Raw genomic sequence first — 27,651 nt, forward strand, 5'->3', positions numbered from 1 at the left:
AAAGCCACAGGTCTTTCTTCTTCTTTTTCTTTTCCTTATTCTTGATATTTGTATTATCTTTGTGTTTTTCTTTCATGAACAAAAAGGTTCTGTTTCAAATAACCAGTAATTAGGTTTCCCCTTATGTTTAATTTCTTTACATGTTCATCTATTCTGTTGTTTGTTTTCTTTTGTCGATTAGGTTTAATTTGTAGTTAATTGTCAACTAATTGGTTAGTTTAGGGTTTCAGACTTCTTATTCCCTTGTTAATTAGTTTTTAATCTGCTATAATTAGTCAATTTTTGTTTTTAGTAAATCATGCAAGTTCAGTAGTTGAAATTGTTGATTGAGTTTGATTCTACACTTAATTGATTTAGCCTTAGAAACATTAGTTTAGATGATAATCCTTAGATTTTTCTTGGCTTCACCACCTTGATTTGTTTTGTGTAAAATAAAGGTTTTAAAATTAAGTTTAGACGTTTAAGTTTAGTCTTGTTTTGATTAGATAAACACTTTTGTCTACCAATTAGGTTAATTTTAGTTCAAATTGTATCATCTCTTTTATTTCTATTTATGTTGACATTTTTCAATTTGCATTTTTCTGATTTGTTGATAGATTTTTGTTTTGGTTTGCCCTAGTCTGTAAATCATTAGAACTTATAGGGACATAATTGAACTAAAGGAGAACTTAGGACAATTTTCAAAAATATCTAGGAAGAGGAAGTTTCTAGAAATGGTACAGCTGTCCTAGCTGTTACAAAAGATGCTGAAATAGGGTGAGGGGGAAAGCTGTATTGTACTATTTTTCAGACTTTAGGATAAGGAATATTCCCTAAAAATAACCATCCTAGGCAGCCTATATATAGAGACTCTCATTCTAAAAATGACACAGATTCAGCATCATTTTATTGCACAAAAGTTCTCTTTTCCTTTATGAAAAAGATCAGATTTTAGAAATTTTAGAAAAACATTCAAAACTTCTTATTCCTTGTTTTACAAGCTGAAAACATGGTTTGAAGTAAAGATTTTTTCTTAGGTTCTTTAGCTGGGTTTTCTAGTTTTAAAGCTGGCTGGATTTGGTTTAAATTTCTGATTTCTTTTGGGCTGTTATTGTTGTTGTTTGATTTCTGCTCCTTCAAGCTTCAGCTGACTTTCTTTGTTCACCTGCTTACTTGCTGGTTTTATTGCTGTTTGTTCAAGGTACTATGTTTAACCTTTTTTCATGTAAAGCTCTTATTTGAAATGATATGAAACTGAAGCTGCTAGAATTCATATGATAATGCATTCTCATGATTAACTTGTGATTGTGTTGATTGGATTTGATTAGTTTTCTGTTTTATGAGCTTTTGATTTGGTCAGTTTGTTTAAAAGAACCTTGTAGTCTCTCCTTTTAGAAGTAATTTTGTGTGAATATGTCTTTTGGTCACATGGCTGTAATCTGCAGATTTGGCCACCATTTGGCCCAATTCAGCTAGATCTAAGCTAAAGATAGTATTCTGGTGGTTAAAGTTATACTGAAACTAATATTTTCCATGTGGTGGATCAGCTTGTGATGGACAAATCATGTCCAAAAGAGGCAAGGATTGGTTGGGTTGCTGAAAAATGTAATAGAGTAGTTTACATAATAGTTTATGTGTTAATAGATCTAATGCAGCATGTTTGGGATTTTTCTAAAAAAAAATTCTTCTTTCATTTGTTATTTAGTCGGGACTATAATATATCAGATTTTTATATCATGTTTAAGGATCAAAATATTTGCTTTAGGAGTACATTTGTTTGTCATTCCATTATCACCATTGTGGTGGAACAGGCCAAGTTATGAGCCATGTCCGTAAGGATAAAGGGTATCCTCTAATTCAAATGGGCTGAAGCTATGAGTAAGCCCAGATAAAAAAATACCAAAGAATCTACGCTTAGGCTATTGGGCATGAGCCACAAGCTTGAAAATTTGTCTGTCACCTGTAAAAGTTCCCTATATCAGTCAGATTATAAATATATATTTTTATGCATCTTGTAAACCATGTAATCAATTGATGAATTAGTGCTATGTTGTATATCCTGATTTTATTTAAAATCAAGTTGATTGTTAATTGTTATAAATATATGAGTAGAGGTGGACGGGCCTAGTTAGGAAACAAATAGTGACTGGGCCCGCCACTTACAGGCCCAATATAGGCCAGTTTTGTTCAAACAAAAATTTGGACTAGCAAGGGCCTGCTGAGGCTCTTTTGTTTTTCGGGCCAGGTCTTTGAGCCCAGATACAGCTTTTTAAAGCTGAATGTTTTCCGATTTAATCCAGTGATGAACGCCCAAGCTTAAACCCTTGTTTCAAGAGAAGTAATTTAAATGCCTAGCCTTCCCATACTTTAAGTTAAGAGAATGCTTAGTTTGAACTTCAAAATTTAGGATCCTTAGTCTTAATTAAATGAAATGCAACCCTTTGTTAAAATAAATTGAGGTGTGTCATACACAAACAAAACCCATAACCTATGGCCTTCACATTAATATTAACTTAGTATAGAAAAACACCTTTTTAAACACTCGCAGTTTGCTTTAATCGCGTTTATAATAAAATCATCATGGCTACGGGTACGGTTCCCGTGACGTAGCTGTGATACCTAATTACTAAATCCGGGAGTACCTTTATATGACCCGGCCACAACTTTGAATAACTTTTCATTAATTTAAACATGTTGTAGATCGTGGGTACGGTTCCCGTGACATGATTCGCAAAATGTAACAATAAATAATTAAAAGCGATTATAAAGTTTTAAAAATGCACAATAGGTTTAAAACATGTAGTAAATTAGATAATAGGCTAATTATTAATATTTTAAGCGACCGTGCTAGAACCACGGAACCCGGGAGTGCCTAACACCTTCTTCCAGGTTAACAGAATTCCTTATCTAGAATTTCTGGTTCGCAGACTTATAAGGTAAAGTCGAAATTTTCTCGATTTGGGATGGTAAAATAAACCGATAACTTGGGACACCAAATAAACTATTCCAAGTGGCGACTCTGAAATAAATAAAATAATCTCATTTCGAATAATGTTACTTTAATTGGAAAAATTCCCTTATATCTCATTTCGGATGGTAAAAAGGAGGTGACAGCCGGTATTCCATCTTACTCCACTTCTTTGAAGATAGTGGTACCCCAGATACACTATGGAAAATGTTCCTAGTACAAATCATGTCATAGTAATAATCTCTTCTTGTATTTCACTATGTTTGACTTATCAGCATTAGTAATCAAACCAGTGACAGTACTGAAATGGTCCAATACTTCTATAACTCTTTGAATAGATCTTTTATCCCTTTTGCAGAAGATCATGAGATCATCTACAAAAACTAAATGAGTGAGTTTGAGTCTCTTGCACATTAGATAAAACATGAAGTCAGGGAGCTCACTTATTCTCTGCATGGTTCTTGATAAATATCCCATTACTCTAACAAATAGTAGAGGGGGGGGGGGATTGGATCCTCTTGCCTTAGTCCTCTTATCCCCTCAAAGTATCCATGCCCTTCTTCATTCACCTTCACAAAAAAATTTGTAGAGGTTATGCATGTCATTATTAGTTGAACAAAGGAGCAAGGGAAGCCATACCTAATTAGAGCCTCCTCTATGAAGTCCCAACTAACCATGTCACTAACTTTTTACAAATCAATTTTTATGAGGCATCTAGGAGTTGTCCTTTGGTTGTAGTGTCTCAGTATATCATGATAAATTAGGATATTATGTATCAAAGATCTCCCCTCCACAAATGCAATTTTCATATTTGTTACTAGCTAATTTAGCACTCTCTTCAATATGGTACAAAGAATCTTAGAAATGCATTTTTAAATCACATTGCAATAGCCTATAGGTCTGAATTGACTAGCCAACTAAGGATCTTGAACTTTAGGAATCAGAGATATCATGGTTGCATTTATTTACTTTAATAGCCTTCCATCTCTCAAAATCTGCAGCACTGCCTTTGTTACATCTTCCCATACTATATTCCAAGATTTCCTGAAAAAGTCAATACTATAGCCATCACGGCCTGGACTTTTGTTGATGTAAATACCAAACATAGCATGTTTCACCTCTTTCCCAGTGTACTCCTTCACTAATTCTAGTTGTTGATCTACTGATAAGGTGTATCCATTCTTCAAAAAACTGTTAAATGCTTTGATTCTATGCTCACATTTCTTTCCTAATAGTTCTTGGTAGAATTATACAAATATGTTGGCTATAGTCTCAAGTTTTGTCTGCATTTTACCTTCCCTGTCCTTCAACTAAACTATAGCTTGTTAGAGCTTTCTATGCTTATAAATGGCAGCATAAAAACATTTGGTATTATCATCCCCTAGTTTGATCAAATATGCATTTCTCCTTTGTTGAAGAAACACTTCTGCTAGATATGAGGATCTCCTAAACTTAAGGTATCTCTCATTTTCCTGTTCTTGCAGTCTCTGATCCAAAGGGTTGTTTTGCAATGCTAATTGCACCACAAGTAACTCTTTTCTATCCTTAGTTGCCTCAGAATCAACGTTTTTAAAATGTTTTCTGTTCGGCTCCTTTTGGCTTTGTTTTAGAAGTTTTAGCTTACTTACTACTTGTATCATAATGTACTGTCACGACCCAAATTCTCCCTTCGTGAACTTTTCGTGACGACACCTATTCTTTACGACTAGGTAAGCCTAACAATTTGCGAAAAATTAAGTGAAAACATAAAGGATAGCAACTAATAGTAATAGATAACTTAAATAACACATTTGAGATAGTCAACTCTCGAAATGTACATAAACTCTCCCAAAATCCAAATATCGTAAGTCACAAACTACAGAAAGAAACAGTATTTCTATACTCCAGAGTCTAAACAAAGGAAATACAAGAAGTGTTTGACATGGGGAAGAGTGGAAAGGGAATCCGAGGTCTGTGGAGGCGACAGATATACCTTGAAGTCTCTAAAGTTGTCTCGCCTTACTGATAATGTAGCTGATAAGCGGTACCTGGATCTGAACATGAAGAATATGTGCAAGGAAGGGCATGAGTACACCACAACAGTACTTAGTAAGTGCCAATCCTAACCTCGGTTGAGTAGTGACGAGATCAGGTCAGGGCCCTACTTGTATATATGTAATAAAATAAGACAGAAGGAAATATCATAGTAAAAATAAATACTGAATTTTAACAAGAATGTAATCATAGAAAAGCAAAAGCTCAGAACACAGAGATAACAATAGGGGACCTCACAGGATACCGCCTCGTAGTCCCAAACGTAATGTGCAGGGGGATCTCCCAGAATAATGTTTCGTAGTCCCAAAGTAAATATGCAAGACTGGAGGGGGAGGATCTCTCGGAATACCATTCCGTAGTCCCAAAGTAAAAATGCAAGGGGATCTCCCGGTATACCGTTCCATAGTCCCAAAGTAAATATGCAGCTCAAACAACAGAAATAATGATTACATTAAGAAACCCTGCAATTTCGACTAAGTACAAGCCAAAGAAAAACAAGAATTTCACTAAACATACTGCACAGAGTTCAGATAAGCAATTAAGGCAAGTAGACGTGCTATTCTAAGCTAACAGTATACTACACATGCTGATATAACTCAAATGAGAAGAAGAACAGGTTATTACTCAGTGAAAATTGGGGTTTTACAACAATTAGCCCGTGTGTACTCGTCACCTCATGTACATGGTGTCGTGCCCCCTTTTTCTATCGCGGAGTCCGAGTTTCGACATTCATTGGGAACAACTCGTTTCCTTTTGGGAATTGGGTATTTGAAGAGTTGCCACCTAACGGATTAAGGTGCGTTAGGGCACATAGAGCAAATTGACTCATATAACTAGCTTGCATTACCAGAGATTAGGGTAAGGACTCGAAATAACCTTGAGGAGAAGGTGTTAGGAACCCCTCACGGTCCATAACAGTGGGTCCCAGCCGAACTCAGTTATGTGAATTAGTCATTTAACAGATGAGCAGTCTAAGCACACATATATAAATAAAGGAGGTTTAACGGATAGGTAGTCTAAGCATACATATGTAAATAAAGGAAGGGAAGTCCTAGGTTTGTTAGCCTATAGGATTACATCTGTACAATACCCGATAAGCCTTCCTCAAATAGAGGGGTTACACGTGGCATTAACACACATGTCATCATATCCACTACTATCCGATTACCCTTCCCATTGGTCATAGCCTAAAATGTTCTAGCAATCTCAAGATGTATCATATGTGTGCACTACCTATCCCTTTGCTTATATAGTCCGGAGGTATTTGGGACTTCTAGTTAGGATGGGTCTAGACTATCCTATAGTAATTAAAAGGAGAAACTCTAGGCGACATACAAAACATATAGGACTACCAATTAAAGAACAATTAAAAGGGGCTCACATATCACCTCCATAAATAGAATAAACAAATGCACGTCTCGGACATCAGTGTTTTAAACATTTGAAAACAGTCCTAATGACAGGGTATCACAAGTCAGAACATATGTAATGCTAAGTTAAGGCAAAGTGTTAAAGACCTAATCAGTTTGCCTACTGATTTTAGGACCTGTTAAATCTGGGCAGTCACAATAAGCAAAGTAGTTTCATAATTTATTAAACCTTGATTACCTATAGGTTTTCCTAGGCGCGGATTAGCAGTAACATGTCATCTAGACATTAATGAAAGACCATAGTTCTAAATCAGTAATTGACATACATATTTTGTTTTTATTATTAAACCTCTATGCTCTCTAGGTGCTGAAAAACTTATCACAAGCATTACAGAATTGATTTCACATTTTTTATCTCTAAGAGTATGATGTCTAGGTATTGAGATTATTTTTATGCATACTCCTTATAGGCTAAGTGACAACTGATTTTTTACGCGTTCAAACTATAGGCATGGTTTTAAGTAAATGCAGTAAAAATCCTAGGAACATGGTCTCTAATGCACATAGAGCAGTTGTTGAACGTGATTATTAAGGACATAATTGATAAATGACCTGAGAACCAGATTTCAATGTAAGTAAGTGAATGCAGAATGTCAGTTTAGAATAGATAGTATAGTGATCTTATAAACATCTTTTCTAATGTATATAACAATCCGGTAGGCATGACTTCTAACTCGTACAAATAATCATAACAATCATATGAGCATGGTTTCTAATGCATCATAACAGTCCTATAAGCATGGTTTCTACCGCATATAAACAATCATAACAGTCCTATAAGCATGGTTTCTACTGCATGTAGACAATCATAACAGTCCTATAAGCATGGTTTCTACCCGATTACCACAAAATATATATAAAAGCCCCTCCCTTTTACTAATTTCCCCAATATATGTTTACAAAAAAATATTATTACAGACCAATAGTGAATGAATTACATAAATAAATATAAACTATCTATAGGAAGCCTGAATTAGGCCCAATAGTAAACATGAGGATGCCAGGCTATCAGAACAGTCTCAAATGCCAAAAGTCTCATAGCCAATGGTATGTCCTGGTGTGTCAAAGTTTCCTAAGGACCTCAAGAATCTCGGACAGTGCTCACACCAAGACCCTTTCTTGAAATAGAGAACCGGTTATGTGCAGTGTGGAAGGGAAAGCCCTGGTGTGCCAGAGTTTAGAGGAATCTCAAGGATTCCTAAGCAGTACACACACCAGAGGGGCAGAACTTAATAGTCTAAGAGTAAAGTGAGAGTGCTTGACATAGTTTAGAAAACACTTAGTAAAATTGTGTTGAAGTAAAACTTTCAAGAGTGAAAAAGGTTTTCAGGAATAAACACAGTTTTAGAAAAAATTATAAGAGTGGAAATAATTTTGGAAGCAATTCTGAGAAAACACACAATCACAACAAACAACTTAGAGTGCCCAGATTCAGAGCCATTTATTACTTGATTCTAAGTGAAGACAAACAGCTTTACAAACAAGGATCATGTGGGTTTGGGACATAGAGAGCTCAAATCAGAAACACATAAACATGGATAAGAGGAGAAGCATATAGACCAGCAAGTAGAAAGAACAAGTAGGAACTGATTGACATCCAAAACACAAAACTACTACTTCAAAGTGTTAACAAGGAATCATACTCAAAATTAGAATAGTAATAGGCAGTACGACATAGAGACAGGGTATGGGAGTGGTCATGCTGAGGACAAGGGTTTATTACAGAGAATTAGTCATGCCGCTTAGTGTTAATCAAGTACATTAGGAGTCTATGATACTAACATGAGCATACTAGTTGAGGGAAATAAACAAGAACTCGAGTAAACATGTTGGCTAAGTATCAAACAAGACAAGTGATACCCAGACATGTTGATTACACACTTTAACAAGAGAGGGCAAAACTTAAGCATGTTGAATAAAGCAGTAAACAAGAATGGCAATTAAATATATAAGCCATTAAATTAGTGCAGAAAGAGACATGGATTAACAGACATGGAGCACATAGAGTTGAGTTTCAGAATTGAACTAGGAACATACTGGTTAAGGAAGCAAAGTACAAAAAGTAAAGCAAGTAGAGTTCCACAGTCTAGCCTTGGCTTTCAGCCGGCTAGACAAACAGTTAGCACAAGTAACAGAGAGAGAAGATGGATTTTTTTTTGTATGTGGGTGTGGGTGTTTTTTAACTAATTGTTTGTGTCTTAAGAGGTAAAACAAGTGTGTATATATAGCAGTTTAAGAGTAGAACAAAATAAGGCAAAGGAAACAATATTTAATCAATTAAGGAAATCACAGGATCACAGAATCCAATCACATAAAAAGAGTTCAGAATAGACCCCTTGATTAGGGGTAATTGATCAAACGGTAATAATAGGGGTCTAATTAAGGAAAGAATCCCAATCATACCATGTAAAGGAATCAGTAAGAATCCCTGAACCATACGGATAGTTTACTATCGCAAGGCAGGTAAATATTGTAAATAAGGTAAAGGAAGTAACCAAATAACCAATCAAGCTTGATTGGGGATAGGAAATTAGGGAATTATACCATAAATAACTCTAATTGAATTTCAAATAAGGTAGGAAGTAGGTTTAACTGCCAATTAGGGTTAGAACTCTTAAATCCAATAATCAGTTTCACAAATAAGGCAACACGTGTAATTAGAGACTAATTAAAGGTTCAATCAACCCATAGATACACAAGAGATATCAATTAAGAACTTAAGATTAAGGAGAACAATCGAAGATAGTAAATTAGTTTGGTAAACAAAGGAAACCCTAGATAATTAGGCTAATCAATCAATTATTCAAATAATAACGGACAAGATGTTGAAATCAAACAATAAATAGTCAGACAATCGAACCAGAAACATAACCATGCAAGAAAGGGTTGAACACAAACATAAGACATTTCAGACAAATCTTTTGCGCAGACAGAGTAGAACCCCTGGATTTTTAAAAAGATACTTAAGGTTGATTAGTCCAAGGAAGATTATGTAAGCTTTAAAGAAATATCCATGGAAACAGAAAGCACCTCAAACATACAGAGATTTGAGCAACAAAAATCAGAGAAATCAAAAACCTAAATTATCATAGTTCTAAAAATCGGTTAATAGTAAAGGAATAAGATAAAATTAAAGAAAAATCATGGAAACTTGAAAACATTTCAAGTATGCAGAGATTCGAACAACAGATAACAAAGAACTCAAAAATATAAAGTAATATAGTGCTAAAAAATCGGTTAATCAGTAGGGAAACAGAAGGACATTAAAAAACAATTAGTGATGAACTCGGAGTCTCTCTAGATCTACAAAGATCAGGAAAGATCCGTGTTTAAAAATTAGGCTTTTGAAGAAAGAGCGAAAGGGTAAAGGAAATCCCGTCTCAAACAAGAGATTTGGACTGTAAAAGCATCAAGATAGCAACACTCACAACCATAGAGGGACTCTCAAAGAGTCTTGCACCAATTGGTTAGATCTCTTCAAGATTTTTTTAAGAAATCATAAGAACAAGCAACCAGGAGACGTAGAAGATTAGCAGGGGTCTCAAACACCCATGGAAACCCATGGATCTAGTGAGGATCGGAGGGATTAGGGCTGGTTTTGGGTGGCGGCGGCTAGGGTTAGGTTTAGGTCTTAGAGAGAGAGCTGAAGAGATGAGGGAATGAGGGCGGCTGAGTATGGTGAGAAATGAATTAGGTTAGGGGGCGTTTGGAATTAAAAAAGAAGGTTTGATCGTGGACCGTTGATCTAAAAGATCAACGGCCACGATTTAATGGGGTTATTGGGTCGGGTAGGTCTAGTTGGGTTAGGGTCAAATTTAGGCCTGGGTGTGCTTGGGCTAATTGGGATTGAAATTGGGCCATTTAATTAGGCTAAGTCTGAAATAAAAGGGGTCATTTGTTAAATACCCATTTAATTAAAAAACAATTTCTTAAAAATAGTTAATAAATTATAAAAAATAATTTTCATGCCTAAAAATGTTTTAAAATAATCACTTAATATTTTAAAAATATAAAAGGCTATTTTCCGGTAAAATAATGTAATGATGCATGCATAGGCTATAATTGCATAATAATTGCAATTGTAAACTAAAAAATACAAATGTGGCTATTTATGTAATAATTGAAACTCAGTACAAATACAAATGATAAATTTAGCCAAAAGTTATTATAAAACTATTTGTAACACAATCAGTGATATTTTTATAAATAAAATGCTAGGATAAATTAATTAGAATCTTTTAAAAATGCAGAATTTGTATGAAAAGTACTAATTGATGCAAATGCATAGTTTTGAAAATATTATAGGAAAAAATTGTGTATCAACACACGGTGCTCACATATCAAAAACAGTACAAATCCTAAGGGGAGTTCTCCCACACAAGGTTAGGCAAGCCACTTACCTCGAACCAAGCTCAATCAATCAGTCACAATGTCTTTCCTACGAATATCCGGCTCCGAGTGGCCCAAATCTAACCAAAATCAATTATATAACATAAATGTAACTACAAGGAACTAATCTAGCCAATGAAATCAAAGCTAAAGCAAGATATTGGAAAATCGCCCTAAAAAGCCTCCCCGAGCCCACGTCTTGGAATCAGGTAAAAGTCACAAAATACGAACATTCATTCACTCATGAGTCTAATCATACAAGAATTACTCGAATCCGACCTTAAATCGCCTTCCAAAACTCGAAATTTAGTCTATAAAGTTTCTACCATTTCCCCCCAAATTTCCAACTTAAATACTTAATTAAATGATGAAATTAACCATAGATTAGTGGAATACAACAAAAAACGAGTTAGGAATCATTACCCAATAGCTTCCTCTAAAAATCCTTCAATTTATCGCCTAAACCCGAGCTCTCAAAGTCAAATGATGAAAATGACATAAACCCTTGAAATCCTCTCTTTTCTACCCAGCAAACTCGCTTCTGCGAGCCTTCAACTGCACATGCGGGAAAATTATCGCAGGTGCAAAAATCACTTAAGGGGAACTAGGTCCGCATCTGCGAACAAGGGCTGCATCTACGAGCCCGCACCTGCGATCCTCTTCCGCTTCTGCATGTTAGCTTCTGCAGGTCTATCGCCGCACCTGTGACCCCAGCTGTACAGGGCCAAAACTGCTTTTGCGGCACCATGGCCGCTTTTGCGGCACTGCACCTGCAGCCCAAAGTGCGCAGGTGCGATTACACCAGGTGCAGCAGCTTCAACAACTGCATAAGTCCCAAACTCAATCTGTTAAGCATTCGAAACACACCAGAGGAATCCGGGGCCTCAACCAAACATACCAACCAATCTTAAAATACCATACGGATTTAGTCGAGCCCTAAAATTACATCAAACAATGCTAAAAACACAAGTCACCCTCCAATCCAAACTTAATAAACTTGAAACTTTAAATTTCCACAATTGATGCCGAAACCTATCAAATCACGTCCGAATGACCTCAAATTTTGTACACATGTCATAATCAACATTATGGACCTATTCTAGCTTCCGAAATTGGATTCCGATCTTGATATAAAAAATTCCACTACAGGTCCAAATCTCCAAAAAATTTGACTTTCATCATTTCAAGCCAAAATGAGCTACAAACCTCCAAAACACAATCCGGATACGCTCCTAAACCTAGAATCACCCAACGGAGCTAACAAAATCGACAGAACTCTATTTCGGAGTCATATTCACACAGTTCAGACTACGGTCTAAATCTTAAGACTCAAGCCTCCGTTTAGGGACTAAGTGTCCCAAAACATTCCAAAAACCAAAATAAAACCTCCCGGTAAGTCACAATAGTAGAAATTGATACGGAGGAAGAAGTTAATAGGGGATCAGAACTATAGCTCTCAAAACGATCAGTCGAATCGTTACATGCACTCTCTACAAGTATTTGCCACACATTTGCCACTCTTGTTTGAAATTCTGGATGGCATGACAACACATTGCAACACTTGAAAGGCTTTTGTGAGTTCTTCTCATTCTTAATATGCTATATCTTTATAGGGCAATGATCACTAATACCCTCTGGTCGAAAGGTAGCTACAAAGTCTGGCATGATGTTTAACCAATATGTGTTTACAAACACCCAATCTATTTTTAAGTATACTCTACATCCCTCTGCTCATCACTCCAGGTATATCTGCTTCCCTTTGAGGGGAGTTCTATCAATCCACAGTTACCCACACATTGCTGAAAATCTTTCACCTGAGGTTATGCCATTAGACTTCCTCCTATCATATCATCCATATTTAAAATAGAATTAAAGTCCCCCATGAGCAGTCAGGGCAGGTTATACCTCTGATTGATATTCTCCAAGTGACTTCATAGTTCCTTTCTTCCGTATCTGTTGTTATAAGCATACACCATAGTTAGCACAAAAGATATCTTTAAAATGTAGTGTAATACTTGACAAGGCACACCTTAGGAATTATTGCCCAGTTGTATAACTTGAAAGTAATCTGACCTCTACACTACCATTATTCTACCATTGTAGTGATGATCCAAATTAGTGATACAATTTCAACCCCTAAACATTTTGTTAAGCACCTCATTAATTTTGTTAGCTTTAACCTTATTTTCAACCAAACCAAAAAAACTTACATTCTCCTATTTGCAAAGGATTGTGACTTCCTTTTGCTTATTAGGGCCATTAAGGACCCTAATATTCCAATACATGATACTATCCATTACTTGAGAGAGGTATTTTTTAGCCTCTTTCATTGTTATCTACCATGTTTCCCAATTGATAATTTGGTCCAGTTTTGTTGAGAACCTGAAAAGAGTTTTGTATTTGTGGCTGTTGCACTTGTCTATAGGTTTGCTTACTTATGTTTAGTGATGTAATCTAGCTTGCTACACTCGGCTGGTTCCTCCTACCACGATTCATCTCTGCAACTCCTCTATCTTGTGTCATTTCTTTAGTTCCTACTCCCTCTTTCATATTGTGCGCCTTCTCAACAATAGGACTGGCTGGTTTTGCACCCTCTATTGTCTTCTCCTTACCCTTCTCACCCTTTTTAGCTGCTTTAGCTGCCTGATTTTCTATTTGCTTTTCTGGAGATTTTGGTCTTGGTTGCTTCTTCCTGCAAGCTTCCTCATTATGGCCATATTTGTTGCAGCATTTACATAAGATAGGCTTCCAGTCATACTGAATCTTCTGCTCTATCAGATTACCCCTTTCATTTCTAAACATAATCTTCTCTAGCAGTAGTGTATCAATGTCCACGTCAATGATAAGCCTAGCAAAGTTTAGCCCTATCTTCTTTTCTGTTTGTTGGTCAATCATCGAAGGCTTACCAATTAGACTTCCAATTTTACTAAGTCCTTTAGGATTCCAATATGAATATGGTAGTTTCACACATATAGGAACAAAATACAACCCTTCCATATTGAATTCCATACTAGGATTCCAAGTTTTCATTATGAAGGTCTTGTTATCAAAGTGATATATTCTCCCTTGCACCACCTCAGTTTTCCCCATTTCAGTATCAAATCGAACTAGTACTATCCCATTTTTCAATATAGAGATCTTGTTAATTCCATGTTTTGCCCACATTCTTTGTATAAAGCCATTGAGTGGGTGTGCCCAAGTACATAGAACACCACAGTTTCTTCAAGTACAATAATTCAGTGAATCTACTTCTGCCTCAGCTTCATCAGCCCACGATAGCTTCCCCTTCCCCGTTGACTCATGATCCCTCACTCCTTCTAGCATGTGTGTGTTCTGTTGTTACATGCAATGGAACATTACCCTCTCCATTTTTCCTTGCAGTACCAGAAGTATCTTTCCGATTTATTGATTTTGGACTCGATACTCGTCTTACTTCTTTAGCTTCACCAATTGATTCCACCAGAGCCTTAAATTGCTCGGGCTCTTGTGAAACCAACTCACTTGCAACTTCAACTTCCAATTGTTCAAAATTCTCTAAATTGCGCATACTTCTACTCGTACTAGTTTGGTTTCCAGTTGGTTTCACATGTGTGTTGCCTCGTGCAGTAGTGGCTTGCGCCATTAGGGCTTTCTGAGAGGAGATTTAAGCTTTCTTTCCCATGGATGACATATGTTTGCTAATCTACGCCGATAGAGAATCATATTGTGCGCCTACCATTGATTTTGGCTAACTTGATCATAGACTCCTAAATTAATTTTTATAGTTTTGCAACCTTAAACTTAGGGTGCGTGGTTGATATGAAAGAAAAAAATTTCCAGAAAATATTCTTCAAATTTCTCATGTTTGGTTGGCTTAGATGTGAAGGAAAATATTTTCCCTATCAAGGCACGGTAAAATATTTTCAAATCTCTTTTTCAACCTTCCCACTATATTCCCCATCACTACCAGCCTACCCCCACACACCCCAGCCCCAAAACCACCCCTACCCCCACCCCACTATCCCTACCCCTAACCCCACCACGCCCTCACCCACACTAACCCTTGCCTACCCTAACCCCACCCTCATCACACATCCTAAATAAAAATATTATTAAGAGTACTTTCTTTTCATGTTATAAATAGAGTAATTTTTATTCATTTTTAACAAAACAAGTAATTTCTCTTCATGGTGTAAAAAAAGTACTTTCTTTCATTCAATAGAAAGCGTACTTTCTTTTCATGACGTATAACAAGTATTTTCTTTCATTTCAACAAAATGAGTACTTTCTTTTCTTGTTATAGAAATAGTACTTTCTTTTTTAATAAAAAAAAAGTATTTTCTTTTAGTTATGGATCTCCAATTTGAACATTGTTCTTGTATGAAAAAATAAAGCAGCATACTAGTTCCTTTTGGATTGTGTGAAATTTTTAAAGAATAATTAAATTCTTAAAGAAAATAGAGTCAAAAGTTGGTATTCTCATGGGAAGGGGTGGAGGAAGGGAGCACAAAAGATATGGAGATTTGGGGGAAGAGGGCGAGGAGAGTAGCATAAAACGTTATTTTCCTACAAAACATGTTCTACTCTCTAACCAAACACTAGAAAATATTTTGCATAATTTTTTTCGCTCACCAATCAAACAAGGGAAAAATGAGTGATAAAACCATTCATTCTCCAAGAAAATATTTTCTATGAAAAATATTTTTCTTCATACCAAACACACCCTTAAGTGATTGGTTTTTAGGTTAGTGTTTAATTATTATTTTTGTGCATTTGCTCTTTATTTACTTTATTATTTTGCGAAAGATTGATTTTCAAACTCGTAAAAATAAATAAGTTATTTCTATTCTTCTTCTTTTCTATTATTTATAGAAGTGTAGGAAAGAAGATAAACTTCTCAACCATGGGCCACAAATTTGAACATCAATATATTTTCTAGAATTTCACTTGCGTAAGTTCGAATCTAGAGTTTCAGTTTTATATAAGTACCATACCACACATAAAATTATCCTATTATAATTTTCTTTATATGTTTATGGATTGAAATGATCTAAATTATCCTTATTTTCTTAGGTACCTTTGGAATTTACTTGTGAGTTTCAGTTTCTACTAGTGAAACTTGGGAAGGAGGAAGAGAAGGAGAAAAAGAAGCGCTTTTTAGAGAAGAAGCTGTTGTGTGCCGCTAATATATGGAGAAGTATTATTATTCAAATATTATTTACTTATTGAAGAATAAATTTATTTCAATTAATTTAGAAGTAGTGACCGATTATTCCATCAACATCCATAAAAGTGGCTATTTGTCAAAATCATCCTCAAATATTGGGAAAAATGTAAAACTGGCCAATCGGCTGAAACTAATTGCATTCATAGCTAAAAATATAACTATCTTTTGTATATAATATACATATATATATAAAAAATATTTTTTGTTGCTATAAAGGCTAAAAATATATATTTCTAAAAATATTGTGGGGGGAGGGGGGTGGGGAACTGCAGCCGTACACTATATTTGTGTCACATTTTAACCTGTACCTTATTGTTAAAAATTATTGATTTGGTAGCCAGTTGACAAAAAATCCGTAATAATATAACAATTACATCCCTGATAAATCGCGTGATCTCCAACTTCATTCATGAAATGCATACTGAAGTTGTTTTACATTGAAGCATTAACATTAGCATGCTACTTCAGAGATGACCTCATTCGCATTAGCATACTGTAAAACAACCTCCGATAAACGTAGCAGCATGCTCATGTTTGGAGATGACGTTGTTTTACAGTATCAGGGGTTATTCATTAGCATGCGAGATGGTATAAAATTTTAGCCAACTACAGTAATAGCTGAAGCTATTTTACATTGAAGTTAAAACTTCATGCTAATGCATGCTGAAGTTATTTATCCGACAGTCTACAGTTTTGTCATGAGTTTTATTCGAAACTTCCGTCTAAACATGCTGAAGTTATTTAGTTCATTTGCTAAAACTTCAGTTTAAACATGCTGAAGTTATTTAATTTATTTGCGAAAACTTCAGACTAAACATGCTTAAGTTTTTGTCTTGCAGTATGTAATTTTCTAATGAGTTTTTGTTAATGCATGCTGAAGTTATTTAGTTCATTTGCTAAAATTTCACACTAAAAATGCTTAAGTTATTTAGTTCATTTGCTAAAACTTCAGTTAACATATGCTGAAGTTATTTAGTTCATTTGCGAAAACTTTAGACTAAACATGCTTAAGTTTTTGTCTTGTAGTATATAATTTTCTAATGAGTTTTTGCTAATGCATGCTGAAGTTATTTAATTCATTTGCTAAAATTTCAGAGTAAACATGCTTAAGTTATTTAGTTCATTTGCTAAAACTTCATGCCAAAACATGCTGAAGTTTTGTCCTGCAGTCTACAGTTTTGTCAATAGTCCTGAAGGGCAAAATCATCTTTTTAAAATGCTTTTAACAAAAAAAATGGGTACGGATACAAACGAAAAAATAAAATGGATATAAGTTAAAAGGGGGAAATCAAATAGGTGCCCGTGCAATTTTTACAATATTGTGTCTGCTGAATGGGTCAATTCTTAGGCATGAAGTAAGTTCAGCATATATCGGCCCACCAACCATTTTACCTGACGCATGCCCAGACGTAAGCCCATAAGGCCCAATCAATTCATTCACCTGATAACAACTCCTACATAAAGAACGTAAACCCTAGGGTTTTCTCATAACCGTGTTCCTCAAGCCGCAGACCAATCGCAGAGAGAATTAGCCATGGGGAGAAGTAAGCTTTTTCCTCCCAAATCTCTCTATTTTTTACGTCAATTCTCATATTCTTATTCATTTAGCTATTATTGTTTCAATTTGCCCAAAAACTTGTTGGATCTATATGTTTTTGTTCATAGCTTTTGTGTTGTTTTTAGGATATATTATTGAAATGATATATTAGATGTGTTTTTAGCATTCATTTTTTTTTGTCTTTTGTGCATTTGTCTCTGGTAAATGTAGAGAACATATAGTGCTAGAGAACCCTAATTTTTCGGCAAGACAAATTATTATTTCTGAAATGATATATTAGAGGTGATTTGAGATGGTAACCGGTTGAGGCTTTCATTTGATTTTCCATTATTCTGCTTTTTGTTCATCTGTTCATAGTAAATGTAGAGAACTTATAGCGTTTGAGAACCCTAATTTATCCATAAGATGAGTTATTATTGGGGGTTTCTCACTGAATCAGATATAGCGGAATGGATAATGGGACTCATATAGGGCTAGAGATAGTTGGGATCCAGTTGTAGTTGTATTCTTTGTCTGATGAACCCAGCATTTCCATCGCAAATTATATATATTTATGTAAAAATTATAAAAATTTTAACAGAACATTAAATTTCAAGCTCTAGTTCCAAAAGCACAATAAGTTTATTGGTAAGATTTTAAAGGTTACACACATCAGTTTTGAATCTTAGATCTGCTTCTGGGTAGAAAGAATACGTAGCTGGTGTAACTGAGTTGGCATTTTACATTTATTAAGCTTAAAGCTTATAGGACTTTTATGCCCGTGCTACAGTTAGTGTTTTTGAGAGAAAATACTCCATATGGGTCCTAGAAATGATAAAATTGTTAAAGAAATATTATTCCTTATTTTGCGGGAATTTCTTGATTAATCCATGCAAACAATAAAGTTGGTGATAAAAAACGTATCTAAGAAGCATTAAGTTTTGTGCATGAAGCAGAACCTCTTAAGTATGACAAGTGCTCACCACTATTTTTGGTAATCTTAATGAGTGAAAGAACATTCCTTAATTTTGCTGACAAGGTATTCTATACTATTTGTCTTTCCTTTTGGTGATAAGGAGACTTTAAACTAACATGGAGTTATGAGTGCATTGTCAATGTAGACTCCTTATTTGGTATTAACTATTGTTTTATACAACAATTTGTTGACCCTATCCCGGTTACTTGTAGTTGTGTGAGTCATTGACTGCATATGTAACTGGTTTGAATTTTTTATCAGGACCTGCAAGATGTTATCGCCAGATTAAGAACAAGCCTTACCCAAAATCACGGTTTTGCCGTGGTGTGCCAGATCCAAAGATCAGAATCTATGATGTGGGTATGAAGAAAAAGGGAGTTGATGAATTTCCTTTCTGTGTGCACTTGGTCAGTTGGGAGAAGGAGAATGTTTCAAGTGAGGCACTTGAAGCTGCTCGTATTGCGTGCAACAAGTACATGACCAAGTCTGCTGGAAAGGATGCTTTCCACCTCAGGGTTAGGGTCCATCCCTTCCATGTTTTGCGAATTAACAAGATGTTGTCATGTGCTGGGGCTGATAGGCTCCAAACTGGTATGAGGGGAGCTTTTGGTAAGCCACAGGGAGTCTGTGCTCGTGTTGCTATTGGCCAGGTTCTTCTCTCTGTTCGCTGCAAGGATGGTAATGCTAACCATGCTCAAGAGGCATTGCGTCGTGCTAAGTTTAAGTTCCCTGGCCGACAAAAGATCATCGTCAGCAGGAAGTGGTAAGACTTTTATCTAAAGCATCACCTTAATTTTTGTCACTGCACTGGTTTTTAGCACTTTATATCTTCCCGTTCTAAAAATGATTGATTTATGAAGGATAGGCATGTCATGGTGCTATTCTTTTATTATGACACTTATACAGTTTTTAGGGATCAACATATACTAACCTCATATCACACAGAAGCTCATACTAGAGAGATCACAAAGTTTGGTCTCTCTTTTTTTAATGTCGTTAATGGGAGATAAACTCCTAGGGGTCTGCTTCCATCCAAAACATGTTAAGTTCCTTGAAACCTAGCTTGCTCTACTTCTTTTAATGTAAATATACTATGCATTTTCACTTGCGGCCTCACTAGAACCGGATCTGTTGTATAGGCTCGTACTGCAGCATCTTTGAGTGCTAAGGTGTCAAAAGGTGTTGCATACTATTTCTCTTTCTTTTAAAAACTACATGATTAATCATTGTTAGGTTTCCAAAGTGCTCCACTGGATAGAAGTTGTGCTTGCATCACAGTTCTTTTTCTTTGATTGCAGGGGGTTCACTAAGTTCAGCCGTACTGATTATCTGAAATACAAGTCAGAGAATCGTATTATTCCAGATGGTGTCAATGCCAAGGTACGTTTTGTTCGTAGTCCATTATTTACACAGTACAAGAATGGATCTTGTTACCCGTGGTGGTATGTGAACTTATTGCTTTTCTTATGCTTTTGCAGCTTCTTGGTTGCCATGGTCGACTTGCTGCACGTCAACCTGGAAGAGCTTTTTTGGAAGCAGTAGGGAATTGAAGTTGCAGAATTTACAAACTGAACCTGTAGTTTTCTATTTCTGTTGAATGAAATTTTGTGTCCTGATCATCGATCTACTTTTGAACAATTACTTGAGTTGTTGCTTTGAACATTTTAGTTTACTGATAAAGATTGGCTTGCTTTTATTTGGTTGAGTTTTGTTTTACATATATTCTTTCCTCCGCTGTTGACTTTGTTTCTTGTGGGAGCTATCTCATAATTCCTCCTACATTATTTTTGATGGATTGTTAAAGCAGCGTAAATCGCTTCTTAGTTCTGGGTCTCATTCCTTGGAAAAATTATCATTCTGGCCACCTAGGTGCACAAACACCAAAAAAAAAGTACTATCAACTTTGAGAAAAGATTTGAATGTAACAACAAATCCATTGTAGGGATCTGGAGGGTAGAAAAGAAATACAGCAGTGAATAAATCAGTGAAACACAAAAGTGAGAAAAGGCATGAATGTCCAGAGATTTTCAGGTAGGAAAAATATTTAAGGGAATGACAATAATCATAAGTTTCTTGGAAAGCATCAGGTCTGGTGTGTGCGTATGAGGGGGAGGGGGGGGACACTTTAATGAGTCTTTGCAAGCGGAATTTAGGGTGTGTTTCGTACGAAGTAAATGGAAAATTAGTGGTTTTATCACTTATTTTTTCTTGTTTGGTTGGTTAGTGGAAAATATTTTCTAGTGTAGAAAATTCTTTTTTGGAAAATATTTTTTTATTCTACTCTTCTCACCCCCCTCCCCCCTTTCCCAAGTCTCAAAAAATTCACACAAACCCAAAGAACTAATGTGTTGCTTTACTTTTTTATACAAAAATAACGTTGAAATTTGTCTCCATAACTAAAAAGAAAATACTCTTTTTTTGGTTTAAAAATAAAGTACTCTTTCTATAACATGAAAAAAAATACTCATTTGTTGGAATAAAAAAAAATCTACCTATAACATAAAAAGAAAGTACTATTAATAATATTTTTATTTAGGGTGAGGGTGGAGGTGGGTAGATGGGGCATGGGTTGGAATCGGAAATAAGGTGGGAAAGGTTGTAAATGAATTTTGGAAAATATTTCCCCTCTACCCACCCCCACCCTTACAATCTTAACAGGCTGCTAATGGTGGACAAGCATTGGGAGAAATTTTATCAATCATCTATTGGAGATGATCTGACACGAGACCATATGGCCAGATTACTCACATAATAACACAATGAAAATGCTCTTACAATAGTAACATCAGTTGCGTCCGATAATTTTATTTTGTCTCATACAACTGACACTAGTTGTATGAGGCAACTTTTTTATCTCACAGTTTTGTGGACCCAAATTTCTGTGGACCTAGAAGTGTAAGATTGAGATCCACAAATTTGTGAGACAAAAAGGAGTCTCATACAACTAGTGTCAGTTGTACGAGACACAAAATAAAACTTCTCGCGCACTTGTAAGTATGAATCACTTAACCTTGACAAGCTAGTAAATTTTGTGCAAAAGAGCTACAGTTGTATTTCTTTCATAAGCCTTACGATGAGCTCTAGGAACTCTGAATAGTTTTTGAACAACGAGTTACATTTACGTACCGTTAATGCCAATGTCAAGAGTTTTCAGGGCAGTTGTCTAATTAGTTTTTGGTAAATGCAATTTACCACCAAAGGTTTGAACATGTCTTTGCATATTGTTTCAGTAAACTTGATATGCTTACCCCAACAAAGGTTTAAGTTTTGACATGCCTACAAAATGATGCTTCTTTACATGATTTACTTTCTTCTAGTACTGCGTCTCGTGGCTGAAGCCGCCACAGAAATCTCTTCTTTAGCTACCGTTGGAACTTCTGATTGCTTGCTACTTTTCTTCCTTTTCTTTGTCACACTCTTTGATGCTTCTTCAGCTTCATTCTCTCCTTTTTCTGCACCAGATTTATCCTCTCTACTTGAACAATAGGATGTTCGAACTATGTACACCTGTAAATCTCAAAAACGAGAGTTAGTAATGCATTGAATTTGAACTATATCAAAGGCTGGGCTAGGCTTCCGCTATGCACGAGATCCGGGGAAGGGTTGGACCACAAGGTTCTATTGTACGTAGCATTGCCCTGCATTTCTGCAAGGGGGGTGTTCCCACGGCTTGAATGTGTGACCTCCTGGTCACATGGCAACAACTTTACCAGTTACACCAAGGCTCCCCTTCGAATTTGAACTATATCATATGACTATATTAAAAGTTAGCTTATTTCATGGACAAAAGGATTGCATACTAAAATCCAACCTTGAATTTTGTTGCCTCAACCAATTCAAATACTAGAGCATCCCCATCATCCAGCTTATGATCTAGCGCAAATGCTCTCCATCCTCCACTTAGTCCAGTTCTTTTGCCAATAAAGAGAGCTTCATACTCTGAACCTTCCTCATCCACTAACAGAACATTTACGGTGGATTTGGGAAGATGGTCTTCACAAAATCTAGTAGGAAGTCCCTGATATCATAGCATGCTTAGTGAAAACATAGATATATGTTGATGAAAGCTCAATGTCATCTCATTTCATAAGCAATCTATTTATCATAAATAAGAATTTTACGGAAAGGATAGACCATACGAATCTAGCAAGATTTTACTAAAAAAAATTTCCTATTGTTATTTGGGAATTACCTTATTGGGATGCTCTCCAAAACTATAGCCGGCACATGTATATGCTTTGCATGTCAAATGAATGTACATATAATATGCATATTGTTTAAATAAATAGATACGTAATATACATATTATATCCATAATCCATGTATATGTTTTTTGTATATTTGGGCTAGTGTCTGTAATTAGTTCGGGCCGATAGGCCAAAAATGAAAATAGCCCTTGTTGTTTCCTCCATGTATCCTTGGTTTTTGTAGCTAGAGTCTGTGGCAACTTACCAGCCAGAAACAACTGTAGACGTGAGATCGGACCATAGACTTGATAAAAGATGGATTTGCAGACTGTAGATTGCTCTGGAGCTTTTCTGCAATTTTGATAGCTTGCGCTCTCGCTTGACATGAAGCCATTTTTACTTCTTCCAATGGTCTTGCTAGATAACTGCCAACACAAAAGCAATTATTCCAGAACTGGGACGTAAAACAATGGTGTCAAGACTCAGAATTAACCATCTCACCTTGCCCATGAGGAACTCAATCTTGATCTGTTCCGAAAAGATGGAAGTTCCATATCAACCTGAGGTGATGATTGATTAGCAACAAATGAGAAAAATAAACAACTGATAACCAGAGGAAGAAAATTAGCAAACAAATCTTTGAGACGAAAATTTTTCACTAGCAACATAAGCAGTCCATTTCCTAGACTCTTAGCCCAAAATAGATCCCATGTTAGAAACAGCGGACAAACCATAAGATTATCCCAGAACTTTGTAACAAGATCACGTATCAAGTAAAGAATTGCTTCCATATACTTGATTAAATATTTCATGTAATCTCAATAATAATAATCACAATCTTGATGCTCTTTCCAGATTCAATATTGTGCATATAATTACATAGAAACAGGATTTTTTGTAAGCGGTGTCACAATTAATCGGTAGACGGTGACTCATAGAAGTAGGGGAGATGACAAGAGAGATGGAAAGCCAAGTAGACTAGCAGCAAGCCAACACATTCAAAAATAGCAAATCGTAAAGGAGTTTACCGAGTATTCAAATAGATAATTCTTATTGTGTCTGGTCTACTGGCTTGTTCATTATATTTTGTAGCAAGGGTCGGCAGTTCGAACCCGTGCAAACAGAAGCATCTATTTTTATTAGAAGCAAAAAATGCTCAAAAAAGTGAACTCATGCAAGCATAATCGAACACCCGAGCTCCAGTAGGAGAGCTAGACGCTGATAAGCAGTGTCACTTTACTTATTTTATATCTTATTTGTTTTTTATATATCCTCTATCATAAACGAATTTAGTTAAATTTTCCAACGAAGCGATGTCACGTGACACCGCTTGGGCCCACGTGAATCCGCCCCTGAGAAGAGGTGTACATCTAAACTAGTATTATGTCGAAAATGGCATGAGCATACAATTAGAGAAGTCTAGGTGGATTCTTATCAATTACTATCTTTATTCTGAAGGGTGCATCATTCACTATGTAGAATGTTCTGTGTACGGAAAGAAAAGCATGAAATCTTACATCATCGCGGTATGATGGAACAGGATTTCTAGCCCGTCCAGACCTTCTTGGCTCCAACATGTAAACATCGTTTGCTTTTTGTCTAACTCGGGTTACCTATGCATGATAAGAAAATAATATCAGCTAATGCATGCTTATATTAGAGCCACATTAAATCTTTATAGAAAGGAAAATATTCATAACATGTCACCTCGTATTTCTTGTCGGACTTCTTCTCAGACTTTGCAAGGTCAGAAAGGTTTTTAGATATACTCAAAATACCCAGATCCTTCAAAGAAGAAAGCAACATAATAAGAGAAAGAGAAGGCAATCAGTATTTCTTGTTGGCAAAAAAAGGTAGGTTTTATGAACACATACAACTTTTCTCATTGTTCATAAAAACTAATCCACATATACTACTTTCCACCAAAATTGTTTTCGAAAACTTAAACCAAATCAAATCCAAACACCACCTAATATTTCATAAAGTTGATATTAATATATCATCCACATGTAAGCCTTCGGTCACTTAATTTCTCTTTCAAAGAAGCACCCAAAAGTACCATCTCAACAGAAGTAAAAGATATTTTGCCTTAACGAAATTACTACCTCGAATCGTTTCTTATTGTCCAGAACCCTTTGCCTTCGGACCTCCTCGTAACTAGTTGTGCCATTTTCATTTGCCATTGATTGTAGTACTCAAAAAACTTCCCTGATCAGAAGAAGAAAGAGTATTTACTGTAATGCAATTTGGAGCTGAAAAGTGAAACAAACACCTCTAACGTTTTTTCACATGCAAATCATATTAAGTACAGGTCATTTGCTAATTGCATAAAGATAACCAACCAATCATGGGAAGCAGAAATTACTGTCGCCAACTGGAAGATTAGTTACTGTACTGTTTACCAATACCAATATCATTCAAACTTTCTTCAAGAATGTTATACATGGATAGCACCCTTATACTGCCAATACATTTCTAAGCTAGTGGCTTTGCAGTGCAGTACTATTTAAATTCCCAACAATTGACCAATCCAGCATTAACGAAGGCGAAAAGCGCATAAAAACTCTAATATCCTGTAAGCATTACGCGCAAAGAGAAAATAAAGTGAGGGCTTTAATGAAGAAAGGCACAAATTAAGAAAAACTATATATATATATATGTATATGTATATGTATATATGCAGTCAAAAACTAATAATTATAAGCATGAATAACAAATATATGAATAAAGAAATTTTTTAAAGAAAGTTACGATAAAGTGAAACATCAACTATTTAGTATCACCTCTTTTGAATTAAGCTCATGGGCAAGGAAAAGAAAACCTTAGAGCCTTGATTACGAGCGACCGCTAAGCGAGGCAGAGTGCTCAGCGTGCTTTGCACCTCGCTTCAGGGCTTAAGCGCGCTTTTGACAACATCACCAATCACGAGCTCTAATTTAACATAAAATCTAAAGGCCTCCAGAGGTGAACGAAATGAGCGTCTAGCAACAACTACAACTACTGTAATAACTAAGCCTCAATTACAAATTAATTGGGGTCGGCTATATGAATCCTTTATGATTCATTTCGCTCCATTTGGACATCTTTCATTCTAGTTATTCAGAATTTGTTTTCAAGACGACTAGTGTTTTTCTAATCTAACACTAAAGTTCTCTATGTTATAACAGAAAGCAAAAACTCTTGAATAATTATATCCCAACAGAAATATTTAGATGACTTCTTTATCAGCTAATGACCAAAATAAAATAAGAGAAAAACTCATACAACCCTGCTCACCTTTAGTAAATTCTAGTACAAAAAAGCACCAAATAGAGCTATAGTTAAACAACAGTCAATACCTCTCTAGTCCACTCTTCTACTCCACACAAAGAAATCCAATCAATCAATCAATTATGCCTCAATTCCAAAATAATTGAAAATTAAATTCATCATAATTGACTACTTTTATATTAGTCATCAACCTTCATAATTGACTATGCTTTTGGAAGCTCGCATAGACCGGGTTCAACCTCACATAAAAAATCCTTTTTTTTTTTATAATTAAAAAGAAAGAATTTTTTGGGGGAAAATTCAAAGATTGAGAAGCTGAAACACGAAAATAGCAATTAGCAAATCACTACACAAAAAAACCTTGTTTCGAGCAGCATTAGGAGTGGATGCAACCCACTATCTGGAACTCGGATTATATACATATGCTTTAAAAAAATTAAATTAAAATTTTAATTTTGTTCATATACATTAAAAGGATTCACTACTTTTAAATCCTGAATTCACCTCGGCACGACATACAATGCCATAGGGATGAGTCCGCATTTGAATAAACGCCATCTTTGTAGCAAAAAAAAAAAAGTCTCAGAAATGAATTCGCAAAATGAAAAATAACCATAGAGAATAAAATCGCCAGCCCTAAAATGAAAAACATAATTTTGAGAACAGGAATAATCAAACCTGAAGCAAAAATGCAGTGGTGTTGACTGTTGAAGGGGCCGAATGTGGAGAGACAGAGAGAAGAGAAAGGAGAGAGCGCCTTTTTGAAATTTGAAAACAGTGAGAGTACATGCGCCTTACTGCTTTGAATTTCGTGCAAACACTAAGCTAAAAAAGGATTACTTATTTATTAACCTTAGTTAAGTAATCCACTAGGTATCGTTTGACGGGGAAACAAGTTAACCCAAGATTAATATTTATATACTCCCTCCGGTTCACAATACATGACCAGTTTTCTTTCAGCACGCTCATTAAGAAAATGTTAAATACTATACAAAAATGTCTAGTATGACTAAACTACCCTTATTAAATATTGGTCACATAGCTATAGTGAGGAGCGAGAAAACCTTTTAGGAATATGCACATAAGGGTAAAAGAGTAAAAACAATTCAATTTTTTCTTGATTACCTAACTGGACACTTATTTTGAACCAAAATGAAAAAGTAAACTGGTCACTTATTGTGAACCGGAGGGAGTATTAGTTATTTCGAAACTGTTATCATACCTTTTCATAAAGATAAAAATAACACTACAATTCTAGTATCTCAAATAGCCCTTAAATTTAAGATAAGTTTATTCTACATTTGATTAGCATAAAATCGTGGTATATCGATATGTAAAAGTATTAGTTATACCTTATTTATTATTGAAAATATATGGAAAAGTTATAGTCAAAGAATGAATTTATGGTAATGTCTTTATTCTTTTTTATACAAGTAACCTCTGTTGAGCATAACCAATTCAAATAATGGTTATGTCTTTCCATTATTAAGCTATTTTACATTTATTAACAGAGTTAACACCCTAAAATCCGTCTAAACTCTAAACTATGTAATTTTTGTCAGTTGCCTACCTAAACTAACATATGTTCCAAAAAACCTCTTGAACTATATCCCCTTTATAATAAAAACCTCTAGTCGCATTCTTACTAGTGCGTGTAATATACTCTCCAAATTAT

At 35.4% G+C, this 27,651-nt stretch overlaps 3 protein-coding genes across 3 annotated transcripts; 1 reads left to right on the top strand and 2 right to left on the bottom strand.

Moving 5' to 3' along the window:
* Positions 1 to 13,254: 13,254 nt before the first annotated feature.
* LOC138886233 (uncharacterized) lies at positions 13,255 to 13,965 on the bottom strand. The gene has a single exon (XM_070167290.1). It carries the CDS (start codon positions 13,963 to 13,965, stop codon positions 13,255 to 13,257), a length of 711 nt encoding a protein of 236 aa, XP_070023391.1.
* Positions 13,966 to 17,453: 3,488 nt separating this feature from the next.
* LOC104240784 (large ribosomal subunit protein uL16-like) lies at positions 17,454 to 20,215 on the top strand. The gene is made up of 4 exons (XM_009795668.2): positions 17,454 to 17,550; positions 18,781 to 19,282; positions 19,818 to 19,899; positions 19,998 to 20,215. Exons 1-4 carry the CDS (start codon positions 17,541 to 17,543, stop codon positions 20,067 to 20,069), a joined length of 666 nt encoding a protein of 221 aa, XP_009793970.1. The 5' UTR covers positions 17,454 to 17,540; the 3' UTR covers positions 20,070 to 20,215.
* A 1,331-nt stretch (positions 20,216 to 21,546) lies between these two features.
* On the bottom strand, positions 21,547 to 26,774 carry LOC104240785 (putative B3 domain-containing protein At5g58280). The gene is made up of 8 exons (XM_009795670.2): positions 26,655 to 26,774; positions 24,812 to 24,914; positions 24,414 to 24,491; positions 24,224 to 24,319; positions 23,208 to 23,266; positions 22,972 to 23,131; positions 22,331 to 22,537; positions 21,547 to 22,026 (listed from the first exon to the last, which is right to left on the bottom strand). The coding sequence occupies exons 2-8, from the start codon at positions 24,887 to 24,889 to the stop codon at positions 21,823 to 21,825; spliced, it is 882 nt and encodes a 293-aa protein (XP_009793972.1). The 5' UTR covers positions 24,890 to 24,914; positions 26,655 to 26,774; the 3' UTR covers positions 21,547 to 21,822.
* Positions 26,775 to 27,651: the final 877 nt, after the last annotated feature.

This window comes from Nicotiana sylvestris, chromosome 2, assembly GCF_000393655.2.
Source record: "Nicotiana sylvestris chromosome 2, ASM39365v2, whole genome shotgun sequence".
Taxonomy (NCBI): domain Eukaryota; kingdom Viridiplantae; phylum Streptophyta; class Magnoliopsida; order Solanales; family Solanaceae; genus Nicotiana; species Nicotiana sylvestris.